This window comes from Pristis pectinata, chromosome 6, assembly GCF_009764475.1.
Source record: "Pristis pectinata isolate sPriPec2 chromosome 6, sPriPec2.1.pri, whole genome shotgun sequence".
Classification (NCBI taxonomy): domain Eukaryota; kingdom Metazoa; phylum Chordata; class Chondrichthyes; order Rhinopristiformes; family Pristidae; genus Pristis; species Pristis pectinata.
In genome coordinates, this window is record NC_067410.1 from 97,525,660 (window position 1) to 97,552,672 (window position 27,013).

At 41.6% G+C, this 27,013-nt stretch overlaps 2 protein-coding genes across 2 annotated transcripts in view; one reads left to right on the plus strand and one right to left on the minus strand.

Annotated features, from left to right (window-relative positions):
- Positions 1–16,373, minus strand: part of LOC127571887 (collagen alpha-4(IV) chain-like) — a 147,506-nt gene extending 131,133 nt beyond the window's left edge. The window contains exons 1-4 of the mRNA XM_052018634.1: positions 15,948–16,373; positions 15,466–15,543; positions 15,207–15,336; positions 15,039–15,081 (exon numbers count right to left, since the gene is read on the minus strand). Of these exons, the coding sequence (XP_051874594.1) occupies positions 15,039–15,081; positions 15,207–15,256 (93 nt within the window). The 5' untranslated portion in view covers positions 15,257–15,336; positions 15,466–15,543; positions 15,948–16,373. The remainder of the gene's footprint in view (positions 1–15,038; positions 15,082–15,206; positions 15,337–15,465; positions 15,544–15,947) is intronic.
- LOC127571888 (collagen alpha-5(IV) chain-like) overlaps positions 16,262–27,013 on the plus strand; it is a 72,153-nt gene continuing 61,401 nt past the window's right edge. Inside the window, exon 1 of the mRNA XM_052018635.1 lies at positions 16,262–16,402. Within this exon, the coding sequence (XP_051874595.1) occupies positions 16,331–16,402 (72 nt within the window). The 5' untranslated portion in view covers positions 16,262–16,330. The remainder of the gene's footprint in view (positions 16,403–27,013) is intronic.

The window sequence follows — 27,013 nt, forward strand, 5'->3', positions numbered from 1 at the left end:
AGCTGACTGGATGCAAGTGATGGATTTTCTCAAATTTTACTTCTAAATACAGATAAGACAAACATCAATGGAAGTCAGTTCTCAGAGAGTAGTTCTGGATATAACCCCAATTTTCATCAGAATTTAGTTTTATCAGTATTATCTGAGTAAATTAGTAATCATCAGCCAATATCAGGTGCCAAATCTTTTATTTGGATTCTGTTATGCTTTGATTACATATTTGGCAGACTTTTCAGGGGAGGAATGTTCTGCACATACCAGGATGGGTTATCAAAGATTTTGTAATTTTGTTATAATTACATTTTCAAATGGCAACAAGCTTTTCAATTGATATTACAGATCCAAGCATGTCAGCAAGCCTTGAGAAACATAACTTGCTGCTCTATCTTATTGGCTTGTGATACAAATCAGCTTGTTCTATACCTAATGACGCACAGACTACATGCATTTCTTCATTGTTTATGTCTGGATGACATCAGTGTACAATATACAGTGGCTAAAAGGTATCAGCTTCAGTAAACATCTGGGAAACAGCATCAGTTAAATACTCCCAAATCAGGCAAAGACCTAGGAAAATAACCAAGGTCTAAAGCATTTGTTATCTGCTGCTTATGGTGTTTTGGCCATTGTTATATGCCTGAAAATCAAGGATCTGAGAATGTTATGACTGGCAACTTTCAGAAAAAGTCATGGTTGCTTTATTTAAAACGTACTTTGTTAACTGTGCTTTATAAGCTTACTTCCACTTTGCTTTCTGCGTGGGTTCAATGCATATTGGAAACCTTATCAACATTAAATGTACAGAGCACAGTGACTAAGTTACTGGACTGGGACTCAGCAGCTTGTACCACTGATGTGGAAGCAAGAGTTCAAATCCCACCTTAGCAGCTATGGAATTTAAATATGAGTAGTTAAGTAAATCTAGAATTAAAGTTAGTATTCGTGATGGAATCAATAGGTTGCCATAATGTTCTTCAGGGAACAAAATCTGCATTATGTTCCTCAACATCCATTAACATGGCTAATCCTTCATTTAAGAAGGGATTGTCAATAAATGCTGGTCTTGCCTGTAATATTCCATGAAAATATGAAATAAAGTCCTCTACTCAGACCACTGTGGGAGGATCAACTTAATATAATATAAAACTATTTGCTAAAAGGTCACCTATGGCAAAATTATTCATCATTTGGGAAGTTAAGTAAAAAGAACTATTTAATTATTTCATTTTTGAGGTAAAAAAGTACTGTATAAGAAACAATGCATAATCAAAGATGGAGTAGTAAAAATTACAGATTAATTATAAGCTACTCGATCCACCAAGCCTATTCCTTCCATGAACTGTGAGCAATTTGTCCTATCCTCAATCCATCCCTCAATTTGTTCTTTAAGTGAAAGCTCTTTACACGTTGTGATCCGCAATGGTAGCCAGCAACACCGTGGCTTTTCCATCCCCACATCTCCATTATTCAGTCAGAACCCGGTTGAAGTTTATCTAGCTCCTGTTTGAAAGAGTCCAATAATACAACAGAGACTGGTATTTCTGGACTCGTACAGGCATGAGAATTAGGAGCAGAGTCGGTCATCTGGCCCTTTGAGCCTGCTCTGTCATTCATCATGACTATGGTTGACCACAGTTCCATTTTCCTGCTCATTCCCGTATTCCACAATTTCTTTAAGGTCAAAAATCCATTGTTCTCAATCTCAGTGACTGAACTTCTACAACCCTCCAGCAGAGAGAATTCTAAAGATTCCTTCAAGTGAAGAAATTGCTCCTCCAATAAGTGCTAAGTGTCCTATCCTTATACTAAGACTGTGATCCCTAGCTACAGACGACTCAGCCAGAGGAAACCTCCTTCCTGCATCGATCCTGCCAAGCCCTGTAACAAGTTTCAATGAGATCACCTCACATTCATCCAAATAAGAGTACAAATCACTTCTCATTTATTTAAGCTGAAGAATACACAAGCCTAATCTATTCAGTCTATCCACATACAGCAAACCTGCTGTCCCAAGAACCAATCTGGTAAATCTTTCTTGCACTCCCCCTATGGCAAGTAAATTCATTTTTAGGTAAGGAGACCAAATCTTTACACAATACTCCATCCTTGGTCTCACCAAGGCTCTATATAATTGCATTTGTATATAAAGACATTTACTCCTGTACAGAAAAAAACCCTCTTGTAATAAAAGGTCAACATTCTATGTACCTTCCCAATTGCTTGCTGCATTGGCATGTTAGTTTCCAATGACTTCTTGCAGGGATAGTTTGGTGTATTTGAACATCAATATTTCCCAATCTGTCACCTTTTAGAAAAATACTCTGCTTTTCTGTTTCGTGCACCAAAGTGGAGATCACATTTTTCTACATTGTATTCTAAGTACCATGTTCTGAGCCAACCACTTTGCTTGCCTGTATCCCCTGGAAACCTCTCTGCATCCTCATTTCTCACAATCTCACCTAGTTTTGTATCATTAGCAAACTTAGAAATATGACATGTGTCTTTTCCACAAATACAGACACAAAGTATTGGCTTAAATTTTTTGCCATTTAGTTATTCTCGGTTATATATCTTCAGCCAAATTGTTTTGTGAATAGCTGGGGTTCAAGCACCAATCCCTTCTGTTTCCCACTACTCATAGCATGCCAAACGAGAAAAACATATTTATTCCACCCTTTGTTTTCCTGCCTGTGAAGCAGTTCTTAATCCACAGCTAAAAATAGACAGTAAGAGCTTCTACAGGAATGTAAAAAGAAAACAAACTACAATTACTCCCAATTCTAAGTACTCTAATCTTGTTGAACAAACTCCTGTATGGGACTTTATTGAACACCTTTTGAAAATCTAAGTACACCACACCAACTGGTTCCCCAATGACTATTCAAGAACTCCCTTTCATAAATACAGGCTGATTCTACTCAATCCTATTATTCTTCCCCAGAAATACAAGACTCTTATATTTCTGGCAGGGTTTTTGTATCTTTTCCACAAATACGGATACAAAGTATTGGCTTAATTTTTCTGCCATTTAGTTATTCTCTGTTATATATTCTCTAGTCACTGTGAGGGATCCATGCTTGCTCGCAGTAGTCTTTTCTGTGTTACACATATTTAGAAGCACTTACAGTCCAATTTTGTGTTTCCTAAGCAGGCAGGCACGTAGTGTAGCGGTTAGCGTAACACTATTACAGTTCCAGTGACCCGGGTTCAATTCCGGCCACTGTCTGTAAGGAGTTTGTACGTTCTCCCCGTGTCTGTGAGAGTTTCCTCTGGGTGCTCCGGTTTCCTCCCATATTCCACAGATGTATGGGTTAGGAAGTTGTGGGCACTTGCGGGCTGCCCCCAGAACACTACCGAAAATATGTACTTCACTGTGTGTTTTGATGTACAGGTGAGTAATAAAGAAATCTTATCTTAATGGTTTACTCTCATATTCAATCTTCCCTCTTTTGTCAATTCATTGATCATCTTTTGCTGTATTCTAAAATGCTCTCAATCCTTAGACTTTCTTTGATAATATTATCTTTAATTTCTTTTGTCAGACACAGGCCACTTTTCCTGTTGAGATAGTGTCTTAAAGCAATATACCTTTTTTTTGCAAATCTTGTACTATTTCTGTCCACTGTCAGCGGAATGTAGTTTCCCATTCATTCACAGACTTCTTGCCTCTCATACCTTCTTAGTTTCCTTTGTTTTGATTCAAGGCTCCATTTTCAGAAGGGACTAAATCACTTTCAAATGCAATGTAAAATTCAGTCTTTCCTAATTGTCGAATACCCGTGAACATTCATTTCCAGCATTGGTTACCCTACAACCACGTTAACTAATGATAACCAGATCATACTCCACTCCACATATACAGTACATTATTCTCTTGGGTTTAAAATTATCCAATCCCTTGCTTAACTAAGGACTTGTGAATGTTGAGCAAGTTTCTCAAGTTCCAAGTCCACAATCAAGATCAAATAATTTGTTGATCATGATCTCTCAGCATATTGAAGAAATAGGTCATAATGCTCTTTCTTCACTACTACACAGCAGCCCCCTCCCACCCCATCACCCTTTCTCATCTGAAAATTAATTATACTCATCAGGTATTTTCTCATCCAAGTAATCTTAAAATTATATTTGAGATTCTTCCTATGATTTTCTAATAAAATTTGAACAAATAGAAATGGAAAGTTAGAATAATTTCTGTCAGCCTCTGACCAGGTGTCCTTTGAAATTATCTTGGTATTTGATTTATATTGATGACAATTTTGTTCCATTCACTGAAAACTTTGTAATACAAACTATTTTCATTATCTTCCTTCAGCGGTTACCTCTTCCAAACTGTAAACATTTCATGTTCCAATTCCCATATCCTCAGATTGGCACATATTAAAATTGATTTATCATTCAATCACAATTCTGCAGTAACTTCTCTAGACTTCTTTGTGATACATGTCTTGCTTATTCTGCTACCTGTAACATACCTCCATATCAGTACATCTGATGTCTCAAAATCTAGTCTCCTCCATGCCATTTATGAAGACCATGAATAACAAGTGCTATAGAAAGACCTCTGCAGATGTCTGCCTGCAATTCTGCCCAGAAAAAGCATTTTCATTGACCATCACCTTCAGTTTTCAATTTCTCTCCAGCTTACCAATTTCCCACTGATTTCAAGAGCACTGGGTCTTGTATGGACAAATGTAGATACAAGTAAGTACACAAAATGATATTCTCTTAGAAAATAAGTGGTGAACCTTTAAAATTAATGGTCAGAATCCAGGTGCTGTTGGGAAGTAGCTTGCCTAATCACTCGATTGGTACTAGGTCATGGCAAAATGGAAAACATACCCTGTTATATCCAGCAGATGGTTCTTATCCACGTACTTAGTTATGTTCTCAATTTCTGCAGATTAGTGAGCAAATCCTATTCCTTGTAATTCTTGCCCATTAATATTATTCTTCATAATGCTTTCAAGCATTTTTTCACCAGAGGTGTCAGACTAACTGATTAACGCACTTTAGAACAATGAATCTAAAAGGTACAAAGCAAACATTTGTTTTTCTCCAAACCTCTGGTTAGAAAGCTAAAAATATTAACCTGAAGTTTGCCTGTTTCCTCCTTCATTCCCCTTAAGATACTGAGATGTTTGGCTTCTCGTTCAGGTTTTAACTTTTAAGTGTAGGATTTCTAGGGTAGGAACATAGGCAAAGGAGTAGGATATTTGTACTTGCTCTGGCATTCAATTAGATCATCTCTGATCCATTAACCTACTTTTGCACGATGTCCCTTACTGAACAACTATCTCTCGATCTTAACTTTGAATGCTCCTATTGCGCTGGCATCCATGGACTTCTGAAGAAAGATACTTCCAGATTTCTGCTACTATTTGTGTGAAACAGTGCTTCCTGATTTCTCTCCTAAACAACCTAGCTCTAATTTGAAAGCTATGTAGCTCATTCTTTCCAGCTCCAAAATAAGAAAATGGGTTAGAACATCCATGCTTTGTGGCATACATGAACTGCATGATGGATGCATATTTACTCCTCTTCCAAATTTAGTTCCACTCACTTTGGAATTTTGGAAAAGGAATATAATGTGCACACATTTACTCGTGTACAAGGACTTACTTCTACTCCAATACCTGTGCATCAAAATCTTCTAAAATGAAAACAGTTTGATCATATGTCCTTTAATCTTTTCTCATAAAAGGAACAGAAGACAACTTTAGGCAGCCTGTCCTTATAGTTTAATTCTGGGAAATCCGGAGGAGAAACAAGAAAGAATTGGAGACCCATAATGTACATGCCAGTTCTTTGTGGAACAATCCAAACCAATTAGTCCCATTTCTTTGCTCTTGCTCCAACTCCCAGTAAATTATTTTTCCTCAAATGCCTACACAATTTCCTTTTGAAAGTCTGGGTTGACTCTTGTTTCTGACACCATTACGTTCAGAGAGTTCCTATTCATAACATCTCTCAAGCATAACACCCACCATTAAAATTGCATTTTTTGAAAGTGCACCTTTCAGGACCATGAACTTGCAGATTTGAAGATGATTATTAAGTCACCATGACTAATGACCCCTGCAATAGGTTCTGTTTGTTACACGCTTTAAATTCCTTCCAAGATGTATAGATGTGCAACATCTAGAAGGCATAAATCAAATGAAATAGCAAGTTAAAAAGTTGAGAATTACAAAATCAATCCTCCTGGTTGATTGTGCTGAATGGGTTCTGAATGATTCAGACTTTTTACATCAATGCCTATATCTTCATATCTGAGCTAACAGGAAAAGTTGCTTCGAAGAAGTAACAACTCCTAACATCATGAAGAGAAGCCAATTTAGGCCCAACCTGTCCTAGACCCAACCATCTTCAGCTGCTTCATCAATGAGGTTCCTTCAATCATTAAGTCAGAGTCGGGATGTTCACTTATGATTCCACAATGTTTGACACCATTCATGACTCCTGAGATAATGAAGCAGTCTACATCCAAATGCAGCAAGTCCTGGACAATATCCAGGCCTGGGAGTAACATAAGCACTACACATGCCAGGCAATGATGATATCCAACCAGAGAAAATCCAGCTATCACCCCCTGATATTCAATGGCATTACCATCACTGAATCTCCCACTGTCAATATCCTGGGGGTCCCATTGACAAGAACTGAACTGTTGTAGCCATATGCACAATGTGGCTACAAGAGCAGGTCAGAGGCTAGGAATCCTGCAGTGAGTAATTCACCTCTTAACTCCCCAAAGCATGTCCAGCATCAACAGGCCTCAAATTAGGAGTGTGATGGAATATTGTCCACTTGCCTAGATGAGTGCAGCTTCAACAACACTCAAAAAGCTCAACACCATACATGACATAGCAGTCTGTTTGATAGGTACCCTCTGCACCATTGATGCACAGTTACAACAGTTTTTACCATCTATAGGATGCACTGCAGCAACTCACCAAGACTCCTTAGAAAGTGCCTTCCAAATCCACTACCTCTACCAGCTAGAAGGACAACAGCAACAAAAGCATGGGGAACACCACCACCTAGAAGATGCCCTCCAAACCACACACCACCCTGACTTGGAAATATGTCGCTGTTCCTTCACCATCAAGGGGTCAAAATCCTGGAACTGTCTCCTCAGCAACGTTGTGGGTATACCCACACCTCAAAGACTGCAGCAGTTCAAGGCAGCAGCTCACCACCACCTTCTCATGGCAACTAGGATGAGCAATTAAATGATGGCTCAACCTGCAAAGCCCACATCCCTTGAATTAATATTTAAAAAAATTATAAACCTTTTTTTTTAAAATAGGTTTCTTAAAATAGCAGAGGTCTGTACACAAAACCTTCTTAACATGTTTGTACATGAGTACTATAAACAGAGATAAACCTAAATTATGTGTTTCAATATGAAGAAAAATTCATGTTCATCCAGTGTGAAAGCTACTGAATCTAGGGAAGATAATATGGGCCTGAGAAGCAAAATGCACAAAGGTTTTTGCTTTTTACGCTTCACGCTAATGCAACTTATGTGCTTGAACTTTGAAGATTATTGCCAAAGGACAAAGAACACTTCAATGCGTTAAATAGTCATAGACAACTTGAAATGGATACACTCATGACACTAAAAGTTGAGTCAAATACCATGAGCAAGTGAAAGATTGAACCAATTTGGCCTCTTATCTCTCAGTCTCTTACCAGTTTAACTCTTAAGGTGTAACGGGGCTATGATCTAGTTTATGGTCTAGGGTTATGCTAATTTTGCGCAGTTTACAATCAGGAACTGATGCAAGCCCTGTTCTTGCTCAGTCCAATGTCATTAACTGAATCCCAGTCCAGGAAAAGCTCAATATTAAGTTTTCAGCATGGCTTCAAATCCTTCCTTTGCCCTGCCATCTCTAACCCCCTCCAGCTCTCCAAACAAATTGGGTGTTCCTTCTGCTCTGACACTTTTGCACATCCTGACTTTTATTTCTCCAATATTGACAACTGTTCAGCCAGTTGTCTAGTTCAAATATTCTCTCTAGCTCTTTTCCACTCCCCTCCTTTAAGCCACTCCTAAATCATATCTTTTCACCTAACCTGCCTTAATATCACTTAATCTGACTAGGCATCATATTGTCTTTGACTATATTTTTCTATAATATATAAAATAGTTTACTCTTAAATTTGTTACGTGAATTTTCTAGTTTATGGTTAACATTGTGGTTCAGTTACTGTACCCAGAGGCCTGGGCTACTCACCAATGTGAATCCCACAACAGAATTTAAGCAATTAAATAAATCTGGAATAAAAAGCTGTTACTAGAAATGATGACTGTAAAACTAATGGATCATTGTAATGATCCATCTGATTCACTGATGCCCTTCCTACAGGGATATTTGGTACCCTTTCCAAGTCTGAGACTTCATGCGACTTCAGACCCATCAGTGTGACTGGCCCTCAACTGCCCTCTGAGATGGTCTCAAGCCATTCAGTTACAGGGTAATTAAGGATTAACAATAAATGCCAGCCTTGCCAGTGACTGCCACATGCCATGAATGAAAAATCTGATATAGTTATTAAGACCCAAGCTGATGCCCAAGGGAAATGGTGTGAAAAAGCCAGCTCAAGAAATGATCAGAAACTCTGTCAATTTCCTGTCTCATCAGTGATTGAACTTCGTGGAAAATTAGGACTAAATTCTATGAAGTAAAACTAAAGCAAATAAAACTTGACTTCTAATGACCAGATGCACAGGAATGCATGTCCACTAACACAGAAACACACCTATTCTCCTGCCAAATGTGTGGCATTTAAGAAAGTGACAACTTCCTTAATGGATGCTACTGCCAATAATTCTGGCAAGTTTAAGTCTATGTCTTGCTTTTCTGAACAGACTACAGGATCACAAGAAGTGGTAAGAGTGAGAAAGCTTTAAGGATGTTGTCCACTTTGCAACCTTGCAGATGCGCAAAGCTGCCCCATGCTTAACAACTGCTCAATGAATACATATTTCATACAAGGCTGGATTGATCCTTTTTGTTTAAAATCGCTTACTTTTTTTTCCCGCATTAACACAAGATTTTTTTTTCTAATTATGCATTTGACAACGGCATGTACTATATCATCCAAGGAAGAGATGTTTGATTTACTTTGTCTGATAATTTACTCCACACTAGACTCTTGGGAGACAGATATACAGGCACAAACATGTATAGAAACTGCAGTAAGGCCACTTTATCTGAAATACCTTTACTGTATAAAATATCACTTGGAGTCATGGACTTGTACAGTACAGTCATGAAGGTGTGGAAACCAGTTTCATAACAGATGAATTTCCCAACCCCACATGCTAATTTTGGATTTCTTCTGTTCAAATTTGCCTTGATGGGTGACAAAGAAACATGTGCCTTTCACTAGTTCTAATGAAAGGTCTTCAACCTGAAATATTAACTCTGTCTTTCTGTCCAACCTGCTGAGCAGCTCCTGCATTTTCCATTTTTATTTCAGAATTTCAACTTCTGCAGTATTTTGCTTTTGTTTTATTGACAATAGTGTTTTGTTGGGCTCCTTTTTACTTTTATCATTGATCATCGTATGCAGGCAACTTGAACTTTCCCAGTGCTGGAACACCATTGAATTCCATTTCTAGGACACTGGGAATTGGATGAAAGGAATACCATCCTTCACTGAGTGCGCTGTTTTAATAACTCATTTATTTTGTTATATGCCAATTCAATGAACATTCATCTTAAAAATAAATAACCACAAGAACATTCACAAGCTTATAGTCACATCACACCAACCATGATGTAAAATCATTGATAATCTGGTGCACATCTATCATGATCTTTGCTATGCATATCGAGATTGGGTAATTAATTCATGTGACTTTAAATATAACTGAGACAATATACATCGTTCAGTGAGCTGCATTAACCATCACTAGGAATGTGAGCTCATTACTCATTAAGTTATAAAGCACTAATAGCTGCCCTCAATGCATTACATCAAATATTTGGCAGGCACCATGGCACAGCTGCTACTTCACAGCTCCAGTGACTGGATTCAATCTGTTGTTGTCTATATGGAGTATGCATGTTCTCTCTGTGACTGCATGTGTTTCCTCTGAGTCCTCCTGTTTCCTCCCACATCCAAAAGACATGTGGATTGGTAGGTTAATAGGCTACTGTAAGTTGCCCCTCGTGTGTAGATGAGTGGTTGAATCGGAGGGAAGTTGATGGAAGTATGGGGAACATAGAATGGGGTCAGTGTCGGATTGGTGTATATGAGGGCTTGATGGTCAGCATGGAGTCAGTGGGCTAGAGGATTGTTTCCATGCTGTATGTCTCTATAAATATGTAACCAAGATGTTGCATATCATTTAATACTGTGTCAAGCATCATTAATTCCAATGATTCTAATCTGTTAATTACTTTAAGCATCACATGAGATCAAATGCCTCACTCAAGGACTTGAAGCAATTGTCATCTAAATGCACTTTAATTTACAATTTACATCATGCATTACTGGATTGAATTAAAATACCTAATGAACTATGTTAACATTTACACTCTGGACCATTGTTTATACATTGTGAAAAGGCAAGACCTCCATCAGAAACAATGGTATCTCAAGAAAAATACATGAATCTGACACCCTCACAGACCGATAACGGCTCATGCAGTTTGTGACCATATTCACGACAAGAGACTGACTCAGTCCCTTACTAAATGTCCATAATGTTGTTATGACAAGCATTTCAAGATTTACATGTTTCTAAGTAAGATATGTCTTGCATCCTTAAGATTCTTTTAGCTAATAAATTATAACAAGAATTGCAATATCGTGATAGTTGGAACTACCACACAAATGAATCAGAATTGATTGGAATCTAATTAACAAATTGTAGCCATTCTTAAAACAATCTGTACAAAAACATCCAAAAAGCTCAAATAATGGCAGGTCATCTTCCAAGTCTGGGGCAGATCAATGGGCTGAATGGCCTCCTTCAATGCTGGATCAAGTCTGTAATTCTAACTTTCAGTTAAGCAATAACAGATAAATGGGGGGCTTTTACTTTAGACTACAGTAGAACAAAACAAAGCTTATCAAAATTGCTGATATATGTACATCTTGGAGTTTACAAGCCAGTCCCTTTTTATGAGAGATGTCTATCACAAGAGCTAAATATTAAGATTCTTAAGTTACTTTATTACCAAAACAAGTTACTGATTACAGTGTAACCTCATGGTGCAACAGATATTCATGCAACAAATTATAGTGTGGTGATCTTAAATAATTCTGCATCAATCAGCTTACAATTTGCTTTGCACAAATCAGCTAAAGTACTCAGCAAGTAGATAACACTCATCTTTCCAAAGTGTTGAATGTTACAGGGACAGGTACAGGGAGGGAAATCCCTCAATTCTGAGTGCTACTGTTAATCTGCTCCACAATCTTTTAACCTTCACTTTCAACCTACCTGTGGTTAAACACCAACTTTCATGTTAATATTTGGCTCAGTGGCTTCTGCTGCACAGTGAATTCACTTCAAAATCCTCATCCTCACTTGCAAATCTCTTGTCCAAGATGGAGAAATTGATTCTAGCTGTATATATCAGCCCACGCCCTTCATGGCTTTAACTCATTATACCAGTTCCACACTACCACATCCTATCCACCCCAAACACCAGGTTTTCAACCACTAGGACCATGATCATTGGAACATTTCACAAGTTATTTCTCCATGCAACTTCTATCCCTTTTTGATCATGGCAACTCTTGCTCCCTTCTTTCTTTCTCAATGTCTTCCTCTCAGTCTTGTAAACAATCCTCAGCTGAATTCTCCATGAAAGTTCTCAAGTAATTTCTAGAGTAACTACAATCTCAATATCTCTATATTCTATTTTAATAAATAGGCCCAATTCAAAAAAAATTATTAAATGTTTAATGATGTTTTTTGTATCTCAGGGACAATTACAACCTCTAATCCATTCTTGTGTTGCAGAACATTTTATAAACACCCTGTACATCAAATAACATATCAGCAAAAAAAAAAATGATGGTCTAAAATAATGTATAAATTTGTAGTAAGATGCTATACAAATATTAAAATGATCAATAAAAAGCAAAAAAATTATCTTTGGTAGAGCCTAATACACTATTGTGTTTTGTGGTTTGCGACTATGAGTTCCTTCTGGATAATACCTTTCCATTTTCCAGTGCTTGGGGAAAGTTTATTCAGCATATGAAGCCTTGTGTATATTTTATCAGCCAACTACTGGAAGGTTTGACTATAAATTCTGCATTTAGCTAAGCAAGGTAAAACAATCCAGTTCCACTTCCTAGTTAATGCTAAATTGACCAATTTCAGCCAGGGCTGTAGTTTTTAAGCATAACTAGCTTTAGTAAGTCAAAGAGGAAAAAGCAATCTGTTAAGGTTTGGCTCCTAACTGCTATCCAGTGACTGGAAGACATCGAAATGGAATTACTTTCTTTCCTAGACTGTCTGCCACTGAACTTACAGCACAGCAATGAGCCATTTAGCCAAAGTCCATGGCTTTCCCACTATTTAATTCAACCCAACCTATATAATCTCTATTTCATTCTTTCTCATGCAGTTATCCAGATTCAAGTGCTTTTCACCTCAACTAGTCCATTTTCTCCTCAATTCCTTGGAAGCTACTTTTATTCATTCACAGGATGTGGGGATGCTTGGAAGCCATCATTTATTAGTCATCTTTAATGACTTGCCACAGCACTTAAAAGAGCGGTTAAGAGTCAACCACATTGTTATGGTTTTGGTGTTACTTATAAGAGTAAGGATGGCAAACTGCCTTCCCTAATGGACATTAATGAGCATAGAGGCTTCTTACAACAAAGTTACTGGTCAGGTAACATAACCATATGCTGTGGTAGCCTTTGCATTTATAGCAAGCTTGCATACATCACTTCCAAGAGCTTGGCTATTTTGCCAGTGAATAGTTGGTTGGCAGCAGCCACTACCTGAGCTCACACCCCAAGCCAGCCTAAGTACTGGGGACCTGCTGGGGTTGAAGTTATGTAGAAAGAGAGTAACATAAGGAAATTTTTCCTCATGTGTCCTTGGCAGATGTTGCCATTATTTGTGCAAGAAGTGGGGTAGGGGATGGAAATATGATGATTAGATTAACATTAAGTAACTTCACTCATCTTTTAGGTAAAGACATTGAAGCCTACAGTAGCAGTTCTCATTCTGATCAAAGTTTAAATACAATTGCATAACATCAAGGAAAGACCAATACAACCCTACTTTCATTTTATGGGCATCACAGCTGCTCAAGTGGTGCTGTTGCTTCTCAGCTCCAGTGATCTGAGTTCAACCCTGACCTCTGGCACTGTCAGTGCAGAGTTTACACATTCACCTGTGACTGAGTGAGTTTCCTCCCACATCCCAATGACGTGCGGGTTCGTAGGTTAATTTGCCACTGCAAATTGGCCTGAGTGTGTAGGCGAGTAGAAGAATCTGGAAGAAGCTGATGGGAATGTCGAGAAAATAAAATGGGATCAGAGAATGTTGAGTGTGAATTGGTACTCGATGGTGAGCATGGACTCAATGGTCCAAAGCATCTGTTTCTGTGACATATGACTCTATGGCTTCAATGAAAGTAAGTGGGGTATACAAGATTGATGGGATTGTTCTGAGAGCTGGCATAGACTTGATGGACCAAATAGTTTCCTTCTATGTCATATAGAAATATAAAATATGATATGAGAAGTCCCAAACCTAGGTGTCAGATAGCCAAAAGGAACTGCATGTAAAGGCTGTTAAAAAAGGAATCCTGCATAAACCTCAAAGACAAGACCAAAATTAACTTTATGGAAGCCAATATTAAATTCTGCCAAGTACAAAATAGTAATGTAACTCATCAAAATGAATTCAGTGAAAACTGAACACCAGCTACATTAGAGCTGTTGTATGCAAAGATTTTGGGACATTCACATGCAACCAGGCACAGAAAAAAAAACTGGCATAAACACAGATGTAGGAAACCACAAATATATTTGTAAAGAGTGTAATATTTAAATGCAACACACAGAAACCCTTATGACATGCAAAACGACATTCATTCTCAAAGATCCTACCTATTGGTGCACGCTACCCATTCAGAAAAAAATAATGCTGTATACCAAAATGAAAATCCAGAACAAAATACAAATTCTACACAACCTCCAAGTACATTTTCAAAACATTCATCAGACCTTTTACAAGAATCGCCAAACTTAACTGTTAAGGCATCAAATCACTGTCACATTTACAGTAATATTGATGTCTGTTATTGTTCAATAATTGTCATTGCACAATGACATTTGAGTGCATTTGTGATTGTCTCAGTAATGAATTCCAACAACTTTTTATCTTTCAGGATTAAAACAACAATGATTTACAGCACCTTTAATATCATTGAAAAAAGTTTGACACAAGACTCATAAAGGAGTGTCAGTGAGGTAGATTTTAAGGATTAACTCAGTGGAGGAAAGAGTTGGAGAGACTGGGAGGGAATTCCAGAGTTTAGGGCCTGGGCAACAGAAAGCAGTGAGCTAAGAATTGGGAACGGAGGAGGACCAATTACAGGATTGCAGGGATTTCAGGTACGAAGGACTGCAGTAAATAAGAGAAGGAGACTTTGAGAAAGATCACCAGCAGTTTGAAAAGCAATGGACGAGAATTTTAAACTTGAGTTCCTGGATATGGAGTTAATGTAGGTCAGAGGGGAAGCGTGAATGAGGCTTAATGAGAATTAGGATACCCGCTAAAGGATTTTTTGGATGAGGACTATTTCACATTACTAATAAATTCAATGTCAAAATTGTTTGTTTTACTTTCTGTCCAAGGTGAACCCATTTAAAAAAACCAAATAAACAAAAGATTCCTTTTAACAGGGATGATTGCAAAGCAGATTAAACCTTTCTTGAATATTTCATTCGCACGAGATGTGATTTAACCTTAAATCGATCTAATCGTACATTTTTTTTCTGCCACTGGTCTCAGGATTGTTTTGCCGTTCACTTACCCCATGAACTCCCCAGAGTAACACGAGTTCTACCAATAGTAACCTGTTCGGTCAGGGGAAATAGTGATCAGTAAAAGTTATTGGTCGGAAGTTCAACAATTGATTAATATAGACCAAATCATCACTTTATTTGCTCTTAGTGAATAAAACAAAAATATATCTCCTTACCGAAGAGTGCTGCCTGGGATAATCCGAACAAGGGGTTCGGTTAGCGCCATTCACACCCGCGGTATTTTAATCGATACTATCAGCGTTTGCCCCCTCTCGCAGCCTTTACGCTTCTGATTTCTCAGGAAACCTTTAAAAAGAGACATACAGCAAATAGTAATGCTCATTCTTAAAGAAAGAACAATTAATAACACGCAGCAACGCCTTGATTATAACACAACCTGTAGCAAATTAAACAAGAACACCTTAAATATTTTACCTCGGCTGCCACTTTCGGAATAACTGCGTATGCCCGGTTACTGCACGAGTGCCATCCTTGCGCGGAGCGGATGAAAATCTGCAGATAAAATGTAAATTATAACAAAATAACCCGGCAATTATAACAAAGCCAATCAAAAACAAAATTAATTGATCGGTAACTGTTTTTTTTAAAAATCCCATAAAGTTTGTGACGTTGTGCTCCGGAGTGCACCGCCTGGAAGATTCAATAAAGAAAAAACATCCCAGAGAGACCTGGATTTATGTTGTAAGGAGATGTGATTACATGGGTGATGATCAGCGCTCTTTAGTTCCGCCAAAACGTTGATAATGGAACATTTACAAGACACTTGGACAGGTACGTGGGTAGGAAAGGTTTGGAGGGATATGAGCCAGGCAAGTAGAATTAGCTCAGTTAGGCAACTTGGTCAGCATGGACGAGTTGGGCCGAAGGGCCTGTTTCCCGTGTTCTATGTGACTTACAAGATGCAGCGGCGTCCGTTCGGCGGTCTGGGAGCTGAGCTCACGGTTCACTGCCATTCCCCGGCCATCGCAACCTTCCTGTGCAGAATTTGGACGGCAGTGGGTCTTCCAGCAAGCCCCCCCCCCAGTTCGGATCTCTGTCGCTGGAAATGTCCCTCCGTCGCTCCGCGCAGGGAGAGCAGTTGGCGGAGTCCAGTTTACTGGGGTGAGGGGCAGTGAGTAAGTCCCAGCGTGTCACGGAGGCGGGGCACATGTGAGTCAAGAAATTGTGTGGCTTCACTACACGGAGGGAGCCGCATTAATTCTGACAGCCAGAGCTCTCTCCAGTAACAGCTCTGCCGTCCTCTCTGCGCTGGGGAAAGGAGCAGAATAAAAGTGACTCGATGCTGATCCCCAGAATGCCTGTCCTCAGCTGTGTGGTTGTAATTCTGCCCATTCTGACTCTCGCGGAGGCGGTGAGTGTCTTTCCTCCGTTACTCAGGAATGTTCTGCAGGTGGATGTTAACAAGGGGAAATATCTATTGGCTAATTAATGAAGGCAGGGAAACGAAACGTTCAAAGTATCGTGCGCCAAGCTGGCAGTAACGCGGGCTGCTGAGATAAGCTTCCAAGATACAGGGGTAGCGGTGCCAAGACCTGGTGACCTGTAGCACATACAATAGGAATTGCACGCCGGTAAGTGTCCAGTACAAGAGTTATTCCAAAGATTGCCTTATAATAAACAGCGGACAATTGCCGCTGAAAGTGTTCTGCACTGTTAGCTGCCAGGGTAAATTGCCTCTGTGATGCTGGGTATAGCGCTGTATTTGTCTTTGCAAACATTTATTCGTAATTAGGTTGCAGATTGGCAAGGCCAGTATTTACTATGTATTCCTAAATTCTCATAAAATGGTAGTGGTGAACTGTCCCGGGATTTCATGCTGTGAAGATATTACCACACTGTTGTCGAGCAGCGAGTTCCTGGATTTTAACTCGGTGTTGGTGAATGCATGGTATCATATGCCCAAGTCAACATCGGAACAAAATTAGGTTAATGATCACGTATTTCTGCTGCCCCTTCCTCTCTTCCTGACAAAGTTTACAGGTGCAGGGGGTGTGAAGAAAGCTTTGGTGAGGTAGTGTTGTGCGGCTATCCGATGGCTCACGCTACATTCGCGGTGCATTGGAGGGAGTAGTGGTGGGGTGGGGGTGCCAATCAAGCGGGCAGACTTGTCCTGAGCCAGGTGAACCTTGAGTGTTGGAGATGCATTAGTTCAATTGGTAACAAAAAACATGCCGTCACATTCCCGAGCTTTGCCTTGTAGCGGACAGCAGGTCAGTCACTCGCTCAGCCTCCAACCTGATCATATGTGTGCATTGGTCTGGTCAAGTTTCCCACTAATAATGAGTTCCAGGATGTTGATGGGGAAGGGTTTGAAGATGGTAACGCAATTGAAGTCAAGGGTAGGTGGTGGACTTTCTTTTTGGACACGGCTATGTCACTTCTCGCTTACCAGACCAGGCATTAATGTTGTTCACGGTTTTCTGCTCGTTGTCTGAAGACCTTGTGAATGGAAGTGTACAGTGAAAATCCCCAATTCTAAGATAATGGTGGAGGGAAGGCCATTTTGAAAACCACTGGAAATGATTGGGCCTAGGTATTGGTTTATTATTGTCACTTGTACCGAGGTACAGTGAAAAACTTGTCTTGCATACCGATCGTACAGGACAATTCATTACACAGTGCAGTTACATTGACTTAGTACAGAGTGCATGTAAAACATTCCAGCGAAGACCTGTGTCTGAGATGAACCAAAACCATCCTCCACTGTGTAACCAGTGGAGACTTCCCCTTAATTCCCATAGACTCCAGGTATGATCACCAAGAATACTACCATCGTGTCACTCACCTCTTGAATCCGATTCTTTTGTTTAGACAAAGGCATTGATGACGTCTTGAGCCAAATAATCCCGGTGAAACTCGTGATGAGAATATTGATGGTGACCAGGTGCCATTGAACACCACTGTCGACAACATCTTCCACTGTTTTATTGATGATTGTGGTTGGAGAGACAAGGTAGTTTATCCTTCTTGTGAACAGAACATAGCTGGCTAGTCTTCACTGATGTTAGATGGATGTGAATGTCCTTGTTTCCTGAAACAACTTGGTTTCAAGGCCTAGCTAGTTCTGGAGCAGAGAGCTTCAAAAGTGGGAGTTGTCAGAGTTCGTAGTCTTTGCAATACCCAGTACATTCAACCATTTTTATATCATGCATATTGACTTAACTTTTAAGACTGCTATGTATTCATGCCTCTTCACAGCATAGGAGACCACTCAGCCCATCAAGTCTATACCAGATCTTAGAGCAAGCCTGCCCATCCCACTCCTTCATGTATTTCCCTGTAAGGTATTCCCTATCACCTGTGTGTTAACCTCCCTGATTCTCCCACCAGCCACCTACACTGGGAGTAGTCATTTCCACCTTGCAACCTGCACGTTTTTAGGATATGGGAGGAATCTGGAGCACCCTGGAGATCGTGTGAACTCCACAAAGACAGCACCAGAGATCAGAGTCAAACCCACGTTGCTGGAGCAGTCTGATAGCTGCACTACCTGTAGTGACGCTCTGCAGATGTCAGCCGGAGGCTAAGAAGGATCTTCAGCACCAGCTCAATCAGTATTGGTGCTACCGAGCTTCCCTTGATAATCAATACAGAAGATTCCCTCTAGAAGCATCTTAGGATGTTGTACAGTTGTGATCCTTCTGTTGGGTTAACTGGGCATGGACTGGTACATGTTTGGCTGTGTGTTTATATGTATCAAGGTACTGTGTATAAATTGTGTTTGTTGTTTTTTGGCACAGTTGGAAAAAGGCATTTATTGCACTGGTTGCTCTTGAGAAGATGGGTGATGCTTTTGGACCCATTTCCACAATGCTCGTAGGTAGAGTAGCAGGATTTTTGTCCTTGTGATGATGGCATGTGACTTGGAGGGGAGATGACAAGTAACTATACATGCACCTATCACTCATTGGTTGGAGGTGAATCTGTATGTATGAGTAAGTGTGTTTTGAAAGGGTGAGGACAGTCTGCGCTGCATACATTGGGGTTGGGAGTGTGGAGGAAGGAAGCAGGGAGGGGTATCACAAGGACAAGAGTTGGCTGGTAGCTGAATGGTCAGTAAATCCGAATAAGTCAGTTCAATTTGCATTGACTCTGAACCCGGCAGGAATAGAGACTCCACCTCCCAACCAGAACTCAACACAGTGGCCAAGCTCACCCCTACTTAGGGTCCTGGATGGTGGTGAGGAAGGAGGTGTAGGGACATGTGTTACGCCTCCTGTGGTTACAAGGGAGAGTGCCTGCAGAGGGTGTGGTGTTAATGGATGTGCACTGTTAAGACAGTTGTATTTATATGGGTAAATGTCCCCTCTCCCATCAGGCAGAAGATACAAAAACCTGAAAGCATGTACCACCAGGCTCAGGGACAGCTTCTACCCCACTGTTGCACAGTTCCCTAGTATGATAAGATGGGACTCTTGACCTCACAATCTACCTCGTTATGACCTTGTACCTTACTGTCTACCTGAACTGCACTTTCTTTGTAGCTGTGACACATTACTCTGCATTCTGTATTATTTTACCCTGTGCTACCTCAATGCACTGTAATGAATTGATCTGTACCAAGGATATGCAGGACAACTTTTTCACTGCACCTCGGTACAAGTGACAATAATAAACCAATAACAATTTTGAAATGGGACAGAGATGAATCACATGGGATTGCACATGGGTTTTGGACGACACTGTTTTCCTTTGCACGGTATCCACAGTGAAATTAAACAGATGTGCTTATCCGATAGGCTCTAAAATGATCCCACAAGGTACCTAAAATAAAAAAAACTACATCCGAGTAACTTGTCGGCCTGAAATCAAAATCCACACCCCTCCCCTTCCCCCGCTTCTTACTTCCAACGCTCACTTATTTTGGGAGACTTATTTGGGGCTGGTTATTTTTACACGGTTCCCGCGGCTCGGGGAAGTTGGCCTGGGTCAGCCCAGGGAACTCTCACTGCGGGGACGGGTTCACTGACTCCGCCGAGCTAACTCCCCACAAACCGCCGTCACAAGGTGAACAACTTCCACCCGCTTCCGAGACGAGCGTCGCCGTCTGTCAGACACCCTGCGGGACTCTGGCCTCTCACCTCTCCGGCTCCCTCCTTCCCCTTCAGTATTTTGGCAAGCCTGGTGGTGTTTAAATTAAGGGCCCGCTTCCGCTCAGCTGTCTCTCTCTCTCCCTCTGTCTATCTTGGTCTGTCTGAATGCCCTGATCCTCCCGTGGCCGCGGGAGGGACGGGGTCTGAACCCGCAGCAGCAGCCACTCTCTGCTCAAGTTGCTTCGGGTCGGTTATCTAGACGCCCCCGCTCGGTGTGAATGTAAGGAGTGGTGTCATTGGCTCTCGGTCAAGCAACGCCACTATTTTAAATTTGTTTTAGAGCTTATCCAGATGACATTCCTTTTGCCTTCTTAATATCTACCAAGCCCCCCCCCCCCCCCCCACGCCCCGAGTGATCGGTGCGCCACTGCAGTTAAACTCCAATAACTCGCTATCCGACTTTTCGGAAATCCCAATGGTTCGGTATCTGCACGCCAGGTGATGTTTGCAGCATGCCTTTCAACTCAGTGGGGCCCGGGGTCCCACAGTCCCCATCTGCTCACCCCAGGTCCCACACTCCCCATCTGCTCACCAGGACCCCAGGTCCCACACTCCCCCATCTGCTCACCAGGACTCCAGGTCCCACACTCCCCCATCTGCTCACCAGGTCCCACACTCCCCCATCTGCTCACCAGGTCCCAAACTTCCCATCTGCTCACCAGGACCCCAGGTCAAACACTCCTCCGTCTGCTCACCAGGACTCCCAGGTCCCACACTCCTCCGTCTGCTCACCAGGACTCCCAGGTCCCACACTCCTCCGTCTGCTCACCAGGACTCCCAGGTCCCACACTCCTCCGTCTGCTCACCAGGACTCCCAGGTCCCACACTCCTCCGTCTGCTCACCAGGACTCCCAGGTCCCACACTCCTCCGTCTGCTCACCAGGACTCCCAGGTCCCACACTCCTCCGTCTGCTCACCAGGACTCCCAGGTCCCACACTCCTCCGTCTGCTCACCAGGACTCCCAGGTCCCACACTCCTCCGTCTGCTCACCAGGACTCCCAGGTCCCACACTCCTCCGTCTGCTCACCAGGACTCCCAGGTCCCACACTCCTCCGTCTGCTCACCAGGACTCCCAGGTCCCACACTCCTCCGTCTGCTCACCAGGACTCCCAGGTCCCACACTCCTCCGTCTGCTCACCAGGACTCCCAGGTCCCACACTCCTCCGTCTGCTCACCAGGACTCCCAGGTCCCACACTCCTCCGTCTGCTCACCAGGACTCCCAGGTCCCACACTCCTCCGTCTGCTCACCAGGACTCCCAGGTCCCACACTCCTCCGTCTGCTCACCAGGACTCCCAGGTCCCACACTCCTCCGTCTGCTCACCAGGACTCCCAGGTCCCACACTCCTCCGTCTGCTCACCAGGACTCCCAGGTCCCACACTCCTCCGTCTGCTCACCAGGACTCCCAGGTCCCACACTCCTCCGTCTGCTCACCAGGACTCCCAGGTCCCACACTCCTCCGTCTGCTCACCAGGACTCCCAGGTCCCACACTCCTCCGTCTGCTCACCAGGACTCCCAGGTCCCACACTCCTCCGTCTGCTCACCAGGACTCCCAGGTCCCACACTCCTCCGTCTGCTCACCAGGACTCCCAGGTCCCACACTCCTCCGTCTGCTCACCAGGACTCCCAGGTCCCACACTCCTCCGTCTGCTCACCAGGACTCCCAGGTCCCACACTCCTCCGTCTGCTCACCAGGACTCCCAGGTCCCACACTCCTCCGTCTGCTCACCAGGACTCCCAGGTCCCACACTCCTCCGTCTGCTCACCAGGACTCCCAGGTCCCACACTCCTCCGTCTGCTCACCAGGACTCCCAGGTCCCACACTCCTCCGTCTGCTCACCAGGACTCCCAGGTTCATTTCCCTCCATAGATGCTGCCTGACCTGCTGAGCTCCTCCAGCATTTTGTGCGTGTTGCTCCATATCTACAGCCTCTGCAGACTCTCTTGTGTCTCCAGCTTTCTTCCTGGTGCTTGTTTGATGACTTTAGGTTTGGCTCTCATTTTGGTCATCTGATACAAACAAGGAAACAAAGCTTTCCCTTTCACTAGCATGCTACATGAGCATATTAGATCTACCTTGCTTTCATTTGGCTTTAATTAAAGCTGGTAATTTATTAATATTCAATAACATAGGGAGATCACTGGTGGTATTAACAGCACTAGAAGCAACTTTCTTCACAATCAACAATTCTAGCAAAGCATATCAACACAGAGGATAATTCTGTAAGTTGCAATGTTTACAATGTTTACAGTTAGAAATATGTACATTGTGAATTAATTCAAGAAAAGTTCCAACTCTAAATGCTTACAGCATAATATTGTGAGCAATTTTAGGCCCTATATCTGAGGAAGGATGTGCTGGCCCTGGTTCTCCAGGTTCACAAGAATGATCCCAGGAATGAAAAGCTTGACATATGAGGAATCTTTGATGTCTCTGGGCCTGTGCTCAATGGAGTTCAGAAGGATGATGGGGTGGGGTGGGCGGGGAGGGGGGGGGGAGGTGGGGATGTCATTGAAACCTACTGGATACTGAAAGGCCTGTATAGAGTGGATATGGAAAGGATGTTTCCATTAGTGGGAGAATCTAGGATCAGAGAACACAGCCTTTGAAAACTGAGATGAGAAGGAATTTCTGCAGCCAGAGGTAGTGAATCTATGAAATTTATTGCCATAGAGGACTGGGCCGGCCAAGTCACTGGGTGTTTTTAAGGCAGAGATTGATATGTTCTTGATTAGTAAAGGGGTTAAGGGTACAAGGAAAAGGCAGGAGGATGGGGATGAAAAAAAAATCAGCCATGATTGAATGGCGGTGCAGGTTCAATGGGCCGAATGGTCTAATTCTGCACCTTTATCTTATGGTTTTATGACCATAAAATTAATCTTCAAATGTGATCCTTCGTCACAGCTTCGGCACAATCATGCAGAGAGTCTATTGACTCAGTTCTGCTGATATAGCTCAGGAAGTGCCTCACTGTTCTGGGCTAGACTTAGGACTAAGTGGAGCAATTCACCTTGTGTGCCTTTTCATTACATTTAACTGTGAATTTGAATTCTCTGGTGACTATCGAAAATTGGTTTAGGGACAGAACAACTTGTATGTTGGTGAATCAGTGAAAAGATAAGAGTATTATTAAACTCCCCCAAAAAGATGGTTACCAAAACTTCTGTGCTTGGATAGCCAAATTCTCAACAAATTGTTTTGGGAGAATTTGGGGGTGCAGTGTGTTAGTTGCTGGGATTTTCATTGGGGCAGATCTTTTGTTGAGATCCCAAATCCATATCATAGAAAGGAGACAAAAAGGTGCCTGACAATGAATGGAATAATTAACTGGAATAAATGACCAGCATCCTCAGCATTGAAAGTTGTGTGATGGATAAGTCGTCAGTTATTGGATAAAGTAAGGTCCCATCTGTTCTCTCACTGGGAAGCAAAATATCCTATGGCATTCTTCACCTAGCAAAGGATTTCTTCCAGACGTCTGTTTACTGGGGCAGGCACAGTAGTGTAGCAGTTAGCGTATCGCTATTACAACGCCAGTGACTTGGGTTCAATTCCGGCCGCTGTCTGTAAGGTGTTTGTATGTTCTCCCCATGTCTACGTGGGTTTCCTCTGGGTGCTCTGGTTTCCTCCCACATTCCAAAGACATACGGGTTAGGAAGTTGCAGGCATGCTATGTTGGCGGCACTTGCAGGCTGCCCCCAGAACAAAAGGTGCATTTCACCGTGTGTTTGAATGTACATGTGACTAGTTAAGATATCTTATCTTATCTTTATCCCTCAATTAATGTCGCAAAAAGCTAACAATTTGTTGCTTCATTGCCTTGCTATCTGAGGGACCGGGCTTTATGCAAATTGACTTTGCAGTCTGTTGAGTGGATTGATGCATTTTATTTGGCAATAGGGTGGGATATAGTTTAGCTTTAAAATTATTAATGGATTGTTTACTGTACTCCGAGGTTATTTTGCATTCTAAACTGTATATAACCAACAATCATGAAGCAAATTTTAACATATCTATTGCTACCACACATATTTTGGTGAAAATCTTATGGATTTTGTGCATATTCTAGAAGTATTATAAGCAAAAACAGAAAATGTGCAGGCAGCATTTGTGGAAAGAGAAACAGAGTTAGCGTTTCCAGTTGATGACCCATCATTAGTTGAAATAAAGTACCAAAAAATGACATGACTGGGTGAAAGAAAGTGCTCACTTCATCCTAGATAAAAGAAAAATATATGATGACTTGAAAGTTAATTATGCTTATTATGAAGGTTGACCTTTGAAAAAGAGGGCATCATTATGATGCTTACAATTTTTCATCAGATTGCTGATTTGGTTGATTGCAGTCTCCCAGTCATATGGTTCCAGGGAAACTCCTTCCTTAACTTCCAGTAGTCCAAATAATCTGATGCAAGAGATAGATCCAGTTCATTGTCTGCAAACTGCACAGCTGCAGTGATATGCCTCATGCTCATAGTGGGATGTGGATTATGTTGGTATGGACAGGTAAGGTTGCCCTTGAAAGACTGGTTTTGCATCAGTACTGTTGGATCTTGTACTGTTGAATTTCTAGTGGTGATGATCGTCCCTGGTTGGCCTTCGTCAAAGGATCCTGAACTTCAACATTAAAAGGAACTGTGATATGTGCTCTGGTCATGACACTGTATGGCTCAGAAGTAAATTTGGAAATGATGGTGTTCTCTTGATAACACTTCCTTTATTCTTGGTAATAATAGACAGGGATTGAGAGTTGTTGAGTTTGTGGTCACACAACATTAAACACTTTCATCTTTATAAAATCCTCTAAAGCGTGCAGTACATGGGATAAATCCTTTCTTGCAGGTATATTGTGTAGATGTCAGTTTTCACGACAAAACAGCAAAAGAACGCTTTGAATGCCAGCTAAGCCCCACCTGTTGGTTTAACCTTCTGTGAACATTTTTGGATGTTTCTGACATTTCTAACATTAAGAAACATATGAAAAATGTTAAAATTGTTTATAAAAACTTCTGCTTAGGAAATCTGTCACCCAGCATATCTGCTGTGAAACTGCAGAAGTTCTCGTTTCACTGCTTGTCCTACAGGGAGTTCAGTGTTGAAGCGCAAAAATTAACAGTGGCAGGTACATCACAGGAAGTTCAAGGCTTCCTTGTTCACATATGCTTGTGTGAGCATCCCGAAATTCCTCAATGGTTTGTTGTGGAACTGCTGGCTTTTTTATGGAAATTTTAGGCAATAGAATTTCTATCAAATTAGTGGTGTAAAATGTCTTATTAATCATGTCTTTGTGGATGAGGACCTATTTACTCAAAGACTTTTCACTGGATTAATTGGAAGAAACAGTGACATTCCAGAGCACATATCTCAGCCCACAGACTACAGCTGTGGATGAAGCATCTCTCAAACCCCGGAAAACCTTAATGACATTAGAAACAGATATTTGCTGAGTTTATCACTGGTTGGAATAAAACATCACCTGAAATAAAGCTGGGCACCTATATTAGTAGATGGAAGCTTTAGAGTCCAGGAAGGTACAACTGCTTCAGAAACAATGTCGCAGAAGATTTGATGTGGGTAGAGTTGCAACTGGCACAAAGTCATTATCGTAATGAACATGCTTTTCAAATCTGTCGCTGTGTTCGAATGCACATGTCTTTCTTGGAACAATCTTTTTGTTTTGCAGCGCAATGAGCAGATCAGGGTGAGAGCTGTGACATGAAGAAAGTGTTTGATGTTTCTTTGTTGGTGAGCAAGGCTGAAAAATCTGTACTGTAACAGAGGTTCCATTCAGTGAATGCATGTAAGGTGCTTATCAGCTGTTATTACTGTAACAGGAGAGAGGTTTAGGAAAGGTTTCCATTTGTGATTCCCTCCTCCCTTCTCCTTTGCTATTATAATCAGTAAATCATTACAACACTGAAAGAGGCCTTTCAGCCCATGGAGCCTGTATCCAGTTATACCTTCTCCTAACCCATCCTTCCATTCTTCTACCTTCCATGCAACATCCTCCCATGTCCTCAGCCCTCTGTCCTAACAGAGATCTTGCCCTACTCTAACAATTTAATTTAGCTTTCAATAATCTGCCTATACCTCCCATGATATCGCTTTCTAACAAGGTTCAATAGCTCGAGCCATTCCTGTTAATCTCGTAATCCTAATGCCAGATACAGTGCTTTGACCACAATGCTCCCCACTTCCAAAGAATTGCCATCTTTTCTTGTGTTTCAACAAACATTACTGGACAGTATTCAGGTTTTGATAAGCCTCTGAACACTACCATTGTGGAAAGTTAACAGTGAAACAATCTGACAGAAACCAGCATGTTAAAGTACCGCCAGGAAGGCAAAAGGGAAAATTAGTACCAAGTTATTACAGCAGGGTAGCAATATCGTACAGTGCAATGTGGTACTGAATAGAAAAACAGGTTGGCAATACAGCAGGAGCCTCATTTCCATTTGGTGACAAAGAATCAAAGGCAGGAATCTGAGCTCCATAACGTCCTGTTAACTGCAAAGGGCATTGTTAGGGGTTTAAAATGAGCCCACACACCTCCCTGATATAGATGTTAGCATCTGCTGGAATAAAGAGGGGCAGGCAGATGATGACATCAGTCAGCATGATTCGACCCCATTTTGGAGCCCTGTATCCACTGATGCAGCTGAACATATGTTCAGCGGGAATGAAGGAACACTCACCACTGCTACTAAAGAGATCATCAGTTACCTACACATTAGTTGTTTATTGATTTCTTCAGCCATTGTTAGAATTCTATATATTTTTGGTGCAAAAGATTTCAGAAGTTTACAAGAAATGATGTACCTGGTGCTGATGATGACTTCACACAGCACAAATCAGTTGCTCCTAGA